The following is a 17,556-nucleotide window of genomic DNA, read 5'->3' on the forward strand; positions in this document are numbered from 1 at the left end:
CAAATGCAGAAAAGACCATTTGGTTTCTGCTTACATGAATCTCTTTTTCATTGTCTGGATCATCTCATTCTCCCCTGCCTATTTCTGGCCACAGGTGGTGGTGGAAGTAAAACTGATTGCATGAAGCATTACCCTATTACCTTGCCAGAGTGGATGGGCTGTGAGTGGATAACGCACTGCAGCTGTCCAAAAATCACATGGGGATTAATTTGCATAAAGATATGAATGGCACAATTCACTTATTCCCTGCTCTAATCTTTTCGCTCTGCCATTGTAACACTCCCATACTCATGACACTTTTTAGGTTCTCCTGCCACTGAAGGATTCAAACCAGCACTAAACAAGCCCTAAAAGGGCTTACTTACTCTTACCTCCTCACCCTCTCATCTCCCCGCTACATTGAAATCTTGGACCATTGCAACTAGGAGGAAAGGCAGTGCTTAGATTAAATAGTGGATTAATTATCTGGTTCCTTTTAAAAAGATTTGTAAAGGGTTCTACCCTATCTGGCTTCTTCATACTTTTAATAACAAACAGTCCCTCATTAAGTGTTTCCTCACATGCTAGCCCATGTCTTGATCCTCAGAACCCTGAGAAGAGGTGCGGTACAGAGGCTAGTTGGGTATGGCTAGGATATGCCCAAAGGAAAGCCATTCCCTCTGTAGGGTTAATTATGATCCTCACTAAAATTCCATCCTCAACTGCACTGGGGATAAATTAGATACACTTATAATTAGATGGCTGAAATAAATGCTTATAGTAGATTGTAGTAAGAGACACTCCTCTGACTCATCTCTTCATTCCAGAAAAGTAATTCTTTCAGCCTAGTTCTGTATTACACAGAAAATGGATTATTTTACTTTACCCTGGCACATACCATAATCTACGACAAATCCCTTAAGTATTTTACAGTTTAATTCAAACTGAAAAAAGTGGAATCTGTGAAGACAGATGATCTTAGCATCATTCTGAACTTCTTTCAAACATCTACTTGGCTAGGTACACAAATGGTCCAAGAACTGGGACCAATGTAGTTAGAAATGATGAAAGCAAAAATTGCATGTTTCTAGTATTATTATTTCCCCCTAGGTACACGGTAAACCACATCAATAAATAAAGCAATGGACTTTTCAGCAATGTGCACTTAAATAGTTACAAACATACATGTAGAAAAAAAGGATACAGTAGTGCAAAAAATAAATTATTAGAACAGAAAGAAGTATGAATATTATTTTACACAATGCTCCATAAAACCTGAACCATTTGGAATGAGACCTCAAGTCAGTGAAATAATGCAGCAACATGATTAGTATCTTTGCTTCACATTTGAACCACATGGTCATTGGTGGATGAAAGAAAATTAAAGCAAAACCAAACCTTCAGAACATTTTATGATAAAATCAAAAATTTTTTTCTGGGCTCTTAAACACCTCTGCTGTTTATGTAGTTGTGCAGCATGTCAAGCATCTTAAGACAGAAAGTTTCAAACAGGTCACATTCTTTTGGTCTTTCTACTCAATTTCTCTCTGTGATCAACAGCAGGCTAATGCCTCTGTTTGATACCCTCTTCTGTTAAGATGTTATTGCAATTAGATGTATTTACAAGAAGACTCCCCCACAGGGTAGTGGGGAGGGTGGGAGCTCCTTTCACCAATCCACTCTCACTAGTTTTGATTTCGGGATATAAAGGCCAGGACTCGCCGAATACCATTCAGTCTATCCTTTAAGGACCTCATTGCTAGGAACGGGAGCTGAGCTCGGCTTTCCAAGGGAAGAACTGCTAATGTCCACCAGCACCAGGCTGGGCCGTTTGGATTAATCTGCAACAGAGAAACACAATGGGGTCATCCTATTCCCATGCAAGCAATACCATTCTGCAGACTTCCAAATGCACAAGGTAAATATCCCAGTTAGAACTGCTTCTGTGTGTGGTAGAGTGCTAATTGCCCCTATATCTATTTCCTCCTAATTTTAGCTAGGCACATAGCCAGCCAGAAAAAAAAAGACAACATTTCTCAGCCTCCCTTGCAGCTAGGTGAGGCTATGAGACAAAGATTTGGGTAATGATACTAAAGGGAAGTGATATGTATAACTTATGGGTCATGCTCTGGGAAAGCAGCATATGCCCTCCACCTTCCTCTTCCTCTCCCTTTCCACTAGCTAGAATGTGGGCTTGGTGAGGATCAGCCTTCTTCAATCAAGAACATGAGGGGAACATTCTAAGGATGGTAGAACTTTGTGATGAAGGAGCCTGGGTCCCTGAATGTTCCCATGGAATAGAAATGCCCTAGCCCTCAGGACTTAGGCCTTCTGTTTTGTTTAAGCTGCAGGCATTTTTTGGTACTTGTTAAAGCTAACAAAATCTTAACAGAGACACCATGACTCCTAGCCAGTGTGATTTTACAAGCTGGAATATCGACCACTCAGTCCTTTCTACTTCTAAGATTCTGTTGAGCTTCTTTGGACTGATACAGTTAACATGCAGGCCTTCAAGTCCCATGATGTCTTAGGCTTTGCATGCCTCTTAACTCCCTTCAATTTCCTTGATGTGGCTGAAGACAATAGTCCAGATATACCATGTCACTATACAGGGCCACATCTATCTTCTCCCCCGAAACCAAAGGCTATGATTTACAGTCCCAAAGAACAGCGACACCCCTTTGCAAAAATTCCAATAGAAAACACATTCACATTAGAAATGTACCTGCCACATCTCACATAAATCCCTCCCCCAAATTCTGTTTGTAAGCAGCTTCCCCAGCACACATTCTAGACATTGGTGACTTATTTCCTACTAAGCCTGTAATGAGTTTTATGCCCACAATTTTCAGAAAGTTGGTTGTAGGATGGAGAAAATCACATTCTGGTCAAACCACCTACACCTGACATTATTTGGCTCCAAACTGGTTCATCTGATTCTCCCCAAATCTCACTGTCCCCTTTGCTTTTCTGAGCTTCTAGCTTCGTTTGGATTCTTTTTGTCCCTCACTGTAGTTGGCAACATATTGTCCCTCCTATGATCAGTTCTAAATATTAGATTGATATTCTGAAACTTCTTTCCTAGGATCATCAACAAAGATATTTAAGCTGATGTTAATATTTGTGGCAGTTTCTAAGAAACCTCCTCTTGAGGCTTAGAACATTCTGCTTCATGGCACCACTGGGGCTGCAGCATTGACTGGAGTAAACTGCATGGGTTTAGGTTTTTGCTTGTTTCTTTTCTGGTGCTGCTACTGCTAAAGCGACATGATAACAGAACTAATAGGAAATGAAGCCCAAGACTTCAGCTTTCTATATCATTAAGCTCTTATGAATCACACCGTGGCATGTGTGTTTTCTCCTGTGGAAGAAGCTGTTAACCACTGCTATCTCTGTCTTTTGCCTGACTGGGGGAGAATGCTGCCCTGAAGGCGAAGGGGGCATTAAGCCTGATTATGAGCTTGCTCGGAGCTATGCTGAAGTCCTGAATCACAGTGGCCCAGAGCCAGGAGCTGGGTCACTGCCATGCACTAACTGGCCTTTCTCCCTTCAAAATTCATGATGCCTTTGCATGGGGGAAACGGAGCCACCTTTGTGGTCTGGAGAAAGCAATACATTTCAGCCCATTAAGGAATAGACTGATGTTTTAGAGCCTCAGAATGAAAGAGGAAGAGGGGGCTTTAGAGACTTCTTCATTCACCTCTCTCATGTCAGAGACAGGGGAAAAGCTGAGAAAGACTAAGGGATTTACCCAAGGTCCTATTGCCAGAGAGGTAAGCAGGACCAGTCTTTTGACAAAGAAGTTAGAACATATATATTCAGACTTTTCTTTTGTGACAGAGTTGGGAATGAACACAAGAATCAAGGGAGAGATGATATAGGATTGCCAGCTCAGAGTATGGGAAAAGATGGTGGTGAGGAAATCTGTGGTTAGGATATCTTCAGTCTTCCTAGAGAGAAAGCATTCCCAGAAATGGAATCCCCTGAATGGATTCTGTGATTTACACCAGGTAAGCGAAGCTTGATGAAACTGAACCATCTCCATTTTCCTGGAGAGCTTTTGTTCTACAGCTTGATCTCACAAATGGGCCTTTCCCCCCAGGAAGAAGACTGATCCAGTAGAACCTAATGAACTGATTTCTAGTATAACTCAGCCAAGGATAAATTTAAAGATGGGGTCAGTTTACTCAGGATCTGTTCACCCCTGATGAGGACAGTAACAAGGGTCTAGACTTGTAGAGCTGAGCAAGGATGGACTGGGGTGTGAAAATTTTCTGGGGTCTTGCAGTTGGAATCTTGTAGGGCAGCTGGCCCTATCTCCTAGCTCCTGTAGTAATGGGGGAGAGGATTATGAAGTTCCCTGGAAGTAGCGGCCTTTGGTTTTAGGTCCCAGTATACCCTTCTCTTAAGTCCTGGCCTTTCCATTTATCTTGTCACCCTAACATTCCCATGGTGTGAATCTGGACTCCCATGGAACATTCTTCTGTTAGTGGTACCTACATTCCCATTCTCTCATCTCACTTATCTCTCAAAACCTGTCTTACATCCAAGTTCCTACTGCTTTAGTTACCCCGCTTCTGACTTGGGATCGTTTTGGTCTTACCCATGATACTCACTGCCCACCCAAACAATATCAAATTGGATCCATCTTCCTCTCTGTGCTTGATTTGCTGGATGGCAACGACATATCCATCTAATCACAAACCCTAGGCACTCTCATCTGGTGAAGCAACCCATTATAAACAGACATTTTTATATACCTGGGGATCAGCATCTTTCTCTGGCATTGGACCAAAGTGATTGAGTATCCGATTCTTCAGGGATGATTTGAGCGAATGAAACCATGAGGATGCTTGCTCATAGACACAGTTATGTAATCCCATGAGCTCAGCACAATCCTCTCCCTGAACCTGAAAATATCAAAGTGAAAGTGAAACATTCTGTACCCTCCGCATCACTCCCAGAGTCGCTTTCTCCTGTGTGAGATGTGAAGCACTGCTTGGCTTCACAGTGCCCGCCAGTGTGTAGATACTGCTGAGCATGGAGGAAGGAGAAAGGCTCAGTTTGGTAGATTAGCTGAAACAGCAAGACACATAGAAAACCAGAGATTTGAACTGGCCTGAGTGGAGGCATGTGGTTAAACTAGGTCATGCTGGTCTATGCCTCTGCCCTTCTCATTTCTACGTCTATTTTCCAGTTGCTCACTGGGAAGGGAGACAGGAATGTGTCTATGTCTCATTGTGTAACTATCTTGGTCAAATACATTTATTCGTTGATCAAATATTTATTAATCTACATGTAGCAAATGTAAATACAAATGAACACAGAATTATTTACCTCTTCTTTCACCCATTAGCTTAGAAAACCAAGGATTAACTGGACGTGTCATCTTTCTGCCTTATGGGATGATGGATTATTGGGCAGAGCTCTTAGCTAGGTTGTGCATTTAAAGATACAAATGCATGTGTGAATCTACAATTATCTCAAAAGACAAAAGTTAAAAAATATAAATAAACCAGTAGATAAAATACACATGTGTAGGCCCCACTCCGGATCCATTCCTTGGTATCCCTGGCACAGACCTAACACCTAGGCTGAATGGGCCTCAGGGTTGGTCTGGGGTAGCATTTCTTATGCATGAATGCAACTCAGCAGCTAAACAGAGCCAGGACAATGGGCGCTCTCGCTGCCATTCTGCAATTGGACAGCAATCAGCAGCATTCAATATTGCTGCAGCAATTTGGTGAGAAATCCCAAGGCACCTGACAGTTTTAAGAAATCCTTTTGCAACCATCTGTGTATTCCAAGTTACAGGGATAGCTGGCTTTGGGCTTCTTGGCACTAGCCACCCTCACCTTTTGGTCTTCGATGTATTCAATGTCAGCTGTATTGTAGCCATCTCGCTGGCCCTGATGGAGCACCTTGAAGCGCCTCTTGCCTATGCTATCAACCACTGAGCGGCCGTCGGCAAAGAATTGAACATTTCTGATCTCCAGGATGCAGCCATATTCCGCAAACCTGTTTTTTGAGAATGGAATCAAGAAAGAAGATCCTTGATTAGTTCTGCTTCCCTGGCCTGACCCCCAGCCATTTCTGTAACTCCATGCTGTGCCCCAAGGGACTTCTGCCTATTTGCCTATCCCCATGTTTATAGCTACAACTGTAAACTGGCAGTGCCAGTGTGGGAAAAAACCATAATGTATTAGTATAACTGCTACCATTTATTGAGCATATACTATGTGCCAGTGCTATGCCTTGAATGTTTGTCCCCTCCAAAACTCACGTTAAAATTTAACTGGGCCAGGCGCGGTGGCTCACGCCTGTAATCCTAGCACTCTAAGAGGCCGAGGCGGGCAGATTGTTTGAGCTCAGGAGTTCGAAACCAGCCTGAGCAAGAGCGAGACCCCGTCTCTACTAAAAATAGAAAGAAATTAATTGGACAACTAAAAATATATAGAAAAAATTAGCCGGGCATGGTGGTGCATGCCTGTAATCCCAGCTACTCGGGAGGCTGAGGCAGGAGGATCGCTTGAGCCCAGGAGTTTGAGGTTGCTGTGAGCAAGGATGATGCCACGGCACTCTAGCATGGGCAACACAGACTCTGTCTCAAAAAAAAAATTTAATTGTCATTATAGCAGTATTAAGAGGAGAGGCCTTTAAGAGGTGATTAGGCCTCCACCCTCATGAGGGCATTAATGCTGTTATTGTGGTAGTAGAGTAAGTTTGTTATAAAAGGGAAAATTTGGCCCCTTTTTCTCTTTCCCTCTTGCTCTCTATTTCCTCTTCAGCCATGTGATGCTTTCTGCCATGTTATGACACAAGACAGCCCTCACCAGATGCCAGCACCTTAATCTTGGACTTCCCAGCCTCTAGAACCATGAGACATAAATTTCCATTGTTTATAAACAGTCCATGGTATTCTGTTATAGCAGCACAAAATGAACTAAGGCAACCAGGAACTGTGTTTTATGTGCATTATTAACTTACCAATCCTCCCAACAAACCCAACGAGGTAGGTACTATCATTGTACCCACTTTACACATAAGGAACTGGGATATAGAAAAGTTAAGTAATTTGCCCAAAGTCAAACTTGTTCCAAGGCTAGAGCTAGAGTATGAACCCAGGCAGTTGGACTCCAGGACCCACTCATACAAAACAAGTTTTATAATATATACTATCTATTTAACAAAAGATTAATTCTGGGATTCTAGTAAATAAGCAGCCTCTCACAGGGTTTACCTATGCACCAGAAGGACCCTGATCCTTACAAATGCTCTAAACATCGTGAGCTAGGCCTCCCTATCTCCTGGGAGCACCCCAAAATTAAACAAAAATCCCTCTCCACCCGATCTCCCTTTATTCACATGGCTCCCCACTTACCCTTTAACAGGATCTCCAAGGCACATGCCAAACTGTCTCGTTCCTGTCTCAATGCATCTACGAATCATCAGGCGGTAACAAGGCTCAAAGATGTGCAGGGGACAAGGAACAGTGGGATAGGCCATAGTACACACGAAAATAGGCACATTCTTATTTAAGCTGTCAGGAAGAATAAATGACATGAATCTCAAAACAATGGGGCAGAACACAGAAAGGTCGGTCAAACATCCCCATGTGGTACCCCCCAGGGAAGACAAACAGGCATCAAGTTTTGATGGCTGATAAAAAAAATACTGAAATCCAGCTGATAACTGTGGGCCGAGTCCCATTATCAGGTACAGAGGTTGGCCTAAGGTCTAAGAGATTAAAATTGGCATTCCACACATTCTAATTTAACTGAGGAAGTTCTCTAGTGTCTTAACATTGTGGGTGATAGCTATACCTCATATTCTTTCTTTCTTTCATGCTCTCCATTCAAAATGATCTCTTCAAGTGTTTTGCTGGCAGTGTGGGGAAGGATACTGATGGTATAAGTGGACTCAGCTCCCCAGAGGCGTGGTAGGAAATTCTCTGCAAGGTCCCCGTGGGCATCTCAAATTTGCAAAGCCCCGCCCCAGAGAATCTGCATAGCAGGCCCAGCTGGGAAGAGCGGGGAGCAAGAGACAGACAAGAATAACTCAGCCCAGTGATGTTCAAACACTCCTGTGCATCAGAATCACGGGGGCGGGCGGGGGGAGGAGGGTCTGAAATCTAGATGACTGGGACACAATACCCCCAGAACCCAGGAGGCTGCCTTTCAACAAGCACCCTGAAGATTCAGACACATGGCCTATTGGGGAACTACCAGCCAAGCCAGTTCCTTCTGGAGCCCAATCCTCTTATTTGTCTAGTAAATCCAATACAGGAACATCTGAACCTACCAAGAGATATAAGACCATCTGCCCAAATCTAACAAGAGTTAAGTTTAGGATTCCTTTAAATAGAAAGCCCTTTAGTATATTCCAGTGTTTGTTAATGAAACCTTAAATGAGATTTGAGAAGGGTGCTTGGAGAGGCTCCATGCTAACTTACAGATCAGAAATAAAGATGCCCTGAGTATTTCCAATATAAATCAATAAGAAAAAAAAAGATTTCTAGTTTCTGGGGAAAACATATCATTTAAAGTGAGAAGCACATTCAAACAAGCTGGTCGTAGAGTTTAGAAATGTTCTGTATACGGTGGGCATAAAACCATAACAGTTTTTGCTCTTAGGAACCTTGCCTCTGGGATGCTGTGAGGATTCTACTGGGGATGGGAAGAGGGGAGGGCAGCAGCAAGACAGAAAGAAGTTAGTGATTGCCTGCTGCTTTTTCTGCTCAGTTAGCTGTTCTCCCAACCAGGCAGAGAGCTGGGAGCCTCACTTATGTTTCCACCCCTTCCCTTCACCTCTCACACTACCTGTGCATGGCAGAGGAAGCATTTAACAACAAGTATTAGTGCTATTACCATTTCTTAAGTGCTTTTTACTATGCATGAGTTCATATGATCTTCATAACAAGTCTATGAGGTAAGAAATATTATTATCCTCAAGCTACAGATAAGGAAACTGAGGCCCAGAAAGGTTAAGTGACCTGCCTAGGGTCACGAAGTATACTCACTGAGGCAGCACTGGTTCTTAAGCCCAGGTCTGGCTGACACCGAAGTTCTTAACTTCACAGCACCTCCTTATGTATTTGAAGACAGTCTTCCAGACACTTCGTAAGTTCCCCTGATTAAGCTACTCTAATTTAATTCTGCCAGTGACACCTTGTTAGTAGAGCCAAGACGTGTCCTGGTCAGTGGTTTGGCTTATGCTTCTTCAGTAGTGTGTGCTGGTAAATGTTCAACAATTGGCTGTCTGGGTTGGGGAGGAACCCCTGGTTTGCAGTATTTGCCAATTTCCACAGCATAAATACTCTCATCTCTCACTGTGGCCGATTTCAAGCTACCAACACGACATTACTGAGTGGGGAGCCAGGAACAAATGTGTGCATTCAGCTTTCATGAGCTGGAATGAGTGAAACTGAAAACAGAACATGCTTGTACATACTTAGAAAGTTCTTCCATTTCCTCTTCATAAAGCCTCCTTCGTTCCTTGAGTTCTTCTGGAAGGAACTTAGCTATTAGCTCTTCCATTATTACATTTTTGCTGTATTTTCTTGATGCCAAGCACTATGTGGGGAACACGGCAGTTACAGAATATGCAGTCATCAGAAAAACACAAAACACTTGTGATATAATCAGTAGAATAGACAAATGACCCACATATTGGAGTAATTTGGACCCACAAATTGGCAGCTGATACTATCATGATATACGTATTCTCTGGATGCTGGAATTTAGTTTTTTTTTTTTAAATACATGCAATTGATTACTTTTATAATTAGAAAAAAATATTTTAACAATGGGGGAAAACCTGCATTGGAGTTTTTAAAATCTCATAGCTTTCCTAAAAACTGAAATTGAGATAATGTTCTTGTCAAAAAAGGGAGGAAATCCTTTTCTTTCCATTTTCTGATTATTCTGTTTATCAGCTCATAGAAATAGTTTCCATCTGGGGTATACTGAAAGTCAGTGGTCAAAAGGTTCAGGGAACTAAAAAGTAATTTTCAATCATCAATCCTTTCCTGCCCCTCCCCACTTCCACCACCCTAGTGCTTGACTTCTGGATGTTTCAAAGTCTACAGATATTTTTCTCTTCTAACCTTAGTTTTTTTTTTTTTTTTTTTTTTTTTTGAGACAGTCTCACTGTGTTGCCCGGGCTAGAATGCCGTGGCATCATCCTAGCTCACAGCAACCTCAAACTCCTAGGCTCAAGCAATCCTTCTGCCTCAGCCTCCCGGGTAGCTGGGACTACAGGCATGTGCCACCATGCCCGGCTAATTTTTTCTATATATTTTTAGTTGTCCAATTAATTTCTTTCTATTTTTAGTAGAGACGGGGTCTCGCTCTTGCTCAGGCTGGTTTCGAACTCCTGAGCTCAAACAATCCGCCCGCCTCGGCCTCCCAGAGAGCTAGGATTACAGGCGTGAGCCACCGCGCCTGGCCTAACCTTAGTTTTTAAAAAACACAAACAGCTAAATATTGGCGATTTTGTTTGCTTATCTATTTGTCTTTTTAATATACCATCTAGATATCATTGAGATTATGTTATAAATCATGATTTCAGAACCAGACTCAGGCTCAGTTGTCACTATTACTCTCCTCCCAAACACCCCTACCCCACGCATATCTAGGAATCTGTAAGTAGTGTGTATTTAATCTGGGGGTTGATGTGAACCAAACAATGGATGTTAGAACATCTGCAGAGAATTGCTTGCTATGGAAACTATCCCTACATAGCCAGCAGGGGGAGCTCCTGAGTATAAAACTGCTGGCTTCACCCAATATTGGTCCTTTCCCAGTACGGGCTGTGTCTCTACTCTGTAGTGAACATGACTGGAATATTTGTCTCTGTTAAAAATGATATAAGTATGATCCTGTATGAATACACAGAGACAGATAAGAATATCCTCTAGTCCCCGAGTCTGGGACCCCACAGCATCTGCCTCCCGGATGCCTTTTCAGCCACTGTCATTGCCTGGCTACAGAAGAATCAACTGTGTTGCCCAGTCCCAGTTTTCGGGGACAAGCAGTGACTCAGGAGGTAGTCAATCCAAGAAGGAGGTGACCCTTCTGCTGACGCTAAAACAAAAACCCAGGAAGGGCACACACTAAAATGTTAACAGTGGTTTTCTCTAGGTGCTGAGCATATGGGTAGATTTTTCTTCTTTCTGCTTATTTGAGTTTGGTAGTGTTGGCACAACACAGATGTATTGTTTAAATATAAGGACCATGGGCTTCTCACCTACAATCAGGCCATCAAATCCCACCCCTTCATCTAGGGAAAGGTATGACATTGACCCTCTCCCCAATCCTGATACACACCCTCAGGGCTACCCTTGAGGATTATTTCACTCCATTCCCTTAATTTAGATGTTGGGGTCATGGGAAAGCTCCACAGGTGACTTCTCTGGACTACATTCACCTAGAGATAGTCTTGCATCTCCAACCTCTCCTCAGGAATGACAGAGGTAAAGAAACATTAATATTGATTGTAAAATGTCACATATAAATTGCTGAGGGAGGAAAAACAAGACAGATTCCTGGGTTTTCTTTTGCCACAGGAAATTCCATCAAGTCCACTTGAAAAAAGAAGGTGGGAGTTTGTGTGATTAATTTTAGAGAACCTAGAAGCCCCAGAGCTTTTCCAGTAGCCAAGTATCTGATAGTAAGTACAGTGGCTCTTGAGGGGCTGGACAAGAACCACATTGTAGGTCTGTGAGGTTCTTCTAGGGCCCTGGGAGCTGATCTGTTCAAACCACGGAACAAACATTGATAATAAGGGGAAGGGGACATCAGAGCTCATCTAGTCCAAGAGAGGACAAAAGAGTCACCCAAGATTAAAATGCATCAGGTGGGATTAGAACCAGGACCCATGTTTATCATCTATTTAATACTTTTTTTCCAGCACAAATTAATCTCATTACTGACAGTTCACAAAAAGCTAGATGTTGCCTCGTTTTCCTGAAGGACTTTGTGGAGAGGGGAAGGGTGGCTTTAAGACAGGAAAAATAGATGGTCTCAGGGGCTAATTTGTCCTAGCAGTCTCTTGGGATACAATTGAACACTGTCTTAGTACCCAATTCCAAATAAGTTATCCCAACCAAGAAAGAAATATTGGTTTACCTGTGAAAGACCATCTTTGCACAGTGGACACTTTGCGTTGTGATCTAGGCATCTTTCAAGGCATTTTAAGCAAAAGGTATGTCCACAAGGTGTTGTAACTGGCTCATAGAATAATCTGCAATTTAGGAATTAAAATGGAAGAAAGCTAAAATAAAACCAAAGATAAAAGAGCTACTCAAGGTTAAGGTTTTATAGCAATATTTGAAACATTCTAGTAGGGAGGAGAGTTCTTTTAATAACTGTTCTTGTACTTCAGAAAAGCATTTTCTTTTTATTTCTGAGCTGGATTTAAAATAATGCATTTATTAAAGTTTAGGACATAGCTAGATCATTTTGTAACATTAGTTCCAGTTAATCTCTTCTGGGCATCCAGATTTTTTCCTTGTCTGGTCCAAGAAAAATAGAGATTAATGTCCACAGTGTCTGAATAAATTCCATTCTAAAAATATTTAGCCAACCTGTTCACCTGAGTATATGTAAACACAAAGACAGATAGATACACACAAACACACTTAGACATTTACCCATTTAAGCACTTTACATCATATTTCCATGGAAAAAAACTTGGTTTGCTTGCTAACCTTGATTCCTCTTCTTACCTAAGCAACATTTACTGTGCGAAGGATCTCGAAATTGCACCTCTAACAGATAATATTTTGTTAATATATAGATGGATAATTTTCCTAGGGGTAGTAGAGTAATGTCATTAATGTGCTTACTGATGTAGATTAGACAGATATGGATATATATGGATATGTGTACATACATAAGTATACATACATAAACTTCAATTATATCCTATTTTAATTGCTTTGGGAGAGCAGGACATTGTCAGAGCAATCTGGGGATCATTTTTTAAAGCTGTTCTGTTCCTTCAGAGACTCGTGGATTTATTTGGCTTAAGGAAGGGCTCACCTGCAGCAGGGTCAGTGGGTAGCGGCAGCTGAAGATGACGGTTGAGAAGTGGGGCTTGCACTCACCAAGTGTGGAGCATAGAAAGAAGGGAAAGACGCCTGACCAGCCTATTTTGACCTCACAAGAGTGTTCAGTTGAGAGGAAGAGGCCGCCAGCTGCACGGCTCCCTCGTGTGGCCTGGAGGTACACCCACAGCCCGGCAGGCACTGCCCCGCTGAGCAGAACAATCAAAACGTCAGAGCTGAAAAGTACTCGGGAGGAAATCGAACACGCAAACTAGAATTAAACTGAGGTCCAGAGAGGGGGTCAAGTCGCTTGTCTAAGTGTACACAGCCAACTGTTGACAAATGAAAGTCTAGCCAACTTCCACTTACAGTCCTGTGCCTTTTCTGTTACGACAATGATTCCCGGCCACTGTTGTGCATGAGAATCGCCTGGGGACCTTTATCTTTAAACAGCTCTCTTGATGTATAATTGACGTGCAATAAACTGAACAGACTTAAAGTGAACAACGTGATAAGCTTTGACATATGTACACACCTATGAAACCATCACCATATACCCATCACTCCCAAACATTTCCTCATGCCCCTTTGTAAACCCTCCCTCCTGCCCTTCCCCATCGCTTGGGGAGCTTTTGAAAAAACTTCAGAAACGTAGCATGGCACCTACAGAGAATCAGGTCTGTAGGCTCAGGGTACCAGGTCAGGCATCAGGATTTTTTAAAGCCCCACCCCCCGGTGGTTTTAATGGGCAGCCAAGTTGAGAATCACTGTATTACACAATCCTACTAATCTCTGCATTGGCGAACCTTCTGTAGGGGTCTTTGAACATAATTACCAGAGTCGCCTCGGAGCTTTAAAAACATACACATGGAGAAGCTCCACTGGCTAAAGTTCACGATTCAACAGGTCAAGAGGAGGGGCAGAGATCTGATATTTTTAATAAGCCAATGAAGGTCTGGAGTAGAAGAGAGGCTTTTCATATATTCGCTTTTTTGTACTTTTTGAATTTTACGATTCTGTTTAAAAAGTAGTTAATTTACTTAACAGAATTAATAAATTTTAGTTATCAAATTGACAAAAACATAAATTTAAAATAAACTACTCTTTATGATGGAGGTCCTAACCAGTGCACTAAGGCAAGAAAAAAAAATGAGGATTGGAGAGGACAAAACCAAATCTGTCATTATTCAGAAATGGTATGACCATAAAGTTAGAAAATTGAAAATAATCTACAGAGTGATTATTAGAATTAATAAGAATTCATAGAATTAGCAAGGTTGCTAGATAAATATATATGCACAAACAGTTGTAATATATATGCCAGTAACATATGTTAGAAAATACATTTTTAAAAAGATGATACTTATAACTGCTTTTAAAAATCAAGTACCCAGGAATAAATCTAACAAAAGTGGTGAGAGACCTTTATTGGAATAAACATCTCCCTGAGAGAAATTAAAGAAGATTTAGATACGTCCCAATAAAAAATCCCTATAGATTATTTCATTTGTTTATTTTTGTGGAACTAGACAAATTGATTTCTAAACTTTATAAGGAAAGGCAAAAGGCCAAGAGCCAAGACACATTTGAAGAGCAACGATGTGGAAGGACTTGTCCTACCAGACATCAGAATTTATTACGAAGCTGTGGTGATTAAATAGTTTATGACTAGCACAAGGACAAATAGACCCATGGAATAGAATAGAAAGCCCAGAAATACATCCAGACATGGGTTCTTGACTTATGACAAATGTGGCACTTCAAAGCAGAGGGGGGAAAGATTTTTCAATACATAAATAGCATTCTCAATAAATGTTGTTAGGATAGTTGGCTATCTATAAGGGGTAACGAAATTGGACCATCTCTTACCCCATACACATAAATCAATTCCATGTGGGCTGTAAAAATGTGAAAAGCAAAACAATAAAGCTTTCAGAGAGAATATGACCTCAAGGTAAAAAAAAAATTCTTAAACAAGACACAAAGAAACACCAACTACAATTGGAAAGATTGATAATTTTGACTGTGTTAAAATGAAGAACTTTTAAGTTCATCAAAAGATGTCATTAAAAGAGCAAAAAGGAAAGCCACAGAGTAGGAGAAAGTATTTGTAACACATGTGACTAACAAATAACTTGTATCTAGAACATACATAAAGCTCCTACAAGTCAGAAAGAAGAATCCACTAGAAAACGGGCAAACACTTATATGCACCAGCATATGGAGATAATGTTCATAGCAATATTTTCCATAATATCCCCTATAGAAACAACCCAAACATCCATCTATAATAAAATTGATAAACTTTGGTGGATTCATATAATGCAATACTATACGATAATGAAAATGAACAAACTTCATACATGCAATAACATGGATAAATCTTAATACTGAGTAAAAGAAACCAGACTGAAAGAATAAATTCTGGGTAGTTCAGTTTATACAAAGTCTTAAAAACTAGGCAAAACTAGATTATACTGCTTAGAGATGCATACGTGGGTGGTAAAACTATAAAGAGGAACAAAATACAAGACGTCAAGATAGTGGTTTCAGGGGTGTGAAGGGCAGTCCTGACTGGGAAGGGGCATACGGGCAGCTTCTGGGGTCCTGGCAATGTTTTATTTCCTGAACTGAGAGGGGATACATAAGTATCCTCTTTACAATATTTTGTCAAGAGAACACATTTATATTTTATGCACTTTTCCACTGTGTATATTTCACAATTTAAAATGTTTTTCAAAAGTGTGATTTGGGAACCACTGCTGTGATCTAATTACCAGAGCAGCCAAACCAGAATATCTCATTTCCTCGGTAACTTGAGTCCTATGAATGCTTTTTATACATTATTTGATGGTGCTAATGATGAAGATGATAGATAAATCTGTATCTGCAACTAATGTGCAAAACCATTTTTCCTGAGAATTTCACAATTGGGCCTATTGTTCATTTAAGAACGTAACCCATCTAAAATAACAAAGATATAACTGGCTAATTAATTGCCATAAATACTGACATTTAGTGAGCAGATGAATGAAACACACACAAAAGGACACAGCAATCTCTTATGGAGAGCTGTGATTAAAATGCCCCTGACTGAGTGGTAACAAACAAAAAGGCAGTCACAGATGCTGCATAATTATCGCTTTGAAATAGTTCAAGGTTCAGATGCTCAGAATATATCACTTTTCAATACTCAATTCACTTCTATATTTAGGGCTACTCCGCTACTCCACACAGGCTGACTGAGTAAAGTGACTGGGAAGAGATGGAATATATTTCTCTTGCTATACTTCCGGTATGTGCAATAATTAACTTTATATATTAAAAAGCGGTAATTATGATTCGCTCCATTGTATTGTTAAGGAAATTAAAACCCGGACAGGTTAAATAACTTGCCCAAAGTCACACAGCTCGCTGGTAAGTAGAGGGGCTTTGGGACATGAAGTCAGATCTGACTTCCAAGCCCACCTTCCTTCTCTACTCTATGACACAGCAATGGCTATGTGTGTTTCTATATCTCAAATAGACATCATCCATTGACATGTAGATGCACACATTCATACACATACTTTTCTCCCTTCCTCGCTTTCTCTTTCCTTGGAGAGGGGGAGACTAGAATTCCTCTCCCTTTTATTTGCCACTGTAGGTAACAACTTCAGAAAATGCTTCAGGAAGGCATTTATAAATCAGAGCAGGGCCAGATTTTCTCACAACAAAACATTTTACATTGTTACGGTGATGGAGTAAACAATAGTAATAATAAATGCTTTCAGTTAGATGTCAGCTCGGATAAAATGTTTGGCTTGTCTGGAAATAGCTATCTTTTCCCACCAGTTACATCCTTGTATTGTGTTCTTTTGCTATCAAATGAGAGCAAAGAGGGAAGAATAAGGAGGGGGAATAAGAAGGGGAGGGAGGGAGAGAGAAGGAGGGAAGGAGGGAGGGAGAATGAGAATGAACTGACTCCTTAACACCCAGCTACTTGAGTAGCTAAAACTAGGTTAAATATAAAGCTTCTTGTTTCAATTGACAAAGAGGTCACTGGGCCATTAGGTAACTGGTTCAAATATCAAACATTCTCGCTTCACATCTCAAAATATCCTTGTCACCCCCCAAGGTGCTGCTCTACAGCAGTCCCAGAGGTGGCCCCCAATGGCTAGGGTATCTATACCAGGTAAATATCAAGGGAGGATTTTCAGCTACTAAAGATTGAGGGGCAGAGGTCTGAGGTGTTAGAGTTAGGGGGTAACTTCCCTCAGCAGAGCTCTCCCAATGCAGCAAGGGAGACTTGAAGATTGGAATGATCCTCATTAACGCACCCTCCGATTATTGTTCCATTTGTTCTTTCCACCTTTTCCCCTGTGGAACTTATAATCTGCTCCTAATTTTCTCCCTAGAATCAGAATGTATAAATTCACACTCTAACTTGTCTTTCTACCAGTGCAGCACCATGGGACTGGGTTTCATTCTAGAAACTTGTACGAGTGGTACATATGTCTAGTTTCATGACCCAGCAGATTGTTAGAGAC

The 17,556-nt window shown here is 41.2% G+C and overlaps 1 protein-coding gene across 3 annotated transcripts in view; it reads right to left on the bottom strand.

Annotated features, from left to right (window-relative positions):
• Nucleotides 1-1,373: 1,373 nt before the first annotated feature.
• The window catches only part of LONRF3 (LON peptidase N-terminal domain and ring finger 3), a 33,465-nt gene continuing 17,282 nt past the window's right edge, over nt 1,374-17,556 (bottom strand). For all 3 annotated transcript variants that reach the window (XM_012653531.1, XM_012653530.1, XM_012653532.1), the window contains 6 exons: nt 12,108-12,222; nt 9,430-9,551; nt 7,361-7,519; nt 5,835-5,997; nt 4,740-4,889; nt 1,374-1,820 (listed from right to left, as the gene is read on the bottom strand). In XM_012653531.1, coding sequence (XP_012508985.1) covers nt 1,665-1,820; nt 4,740-4,889; nt 5,835-5,997; nt 7,361-7,519; nt 9,430-9,551; nt 12,108-12,222 — 865 coding nt within the window. In that variant the 3' untranslated portion in view covers nt 1,374-1,664. The remainder of the gene's footprint in view (nt 1,821-4,739; nt 4,890-5,834; nt 5,998-7,360; nt 7,520-9,429; nt 9,552-12,107; nt 12,223-17,556) is intronic.

Source organism: Propithecus coquereli, unplaced genomic scaffold (assembly GCF_000956105.1).
Source record: "Propithecus coquereli isolate 6110/MARCELLA unplaced genomic scaffold, Pcoq_1.0 Scaffold422, whole genome shotgun sequence".
NCBI classification, from domain to species: Eukaryota; Metazoa; Chordata; class Mammalia; order Primates; family Indriidae; genus Propithecus; species Propithecus coquereli.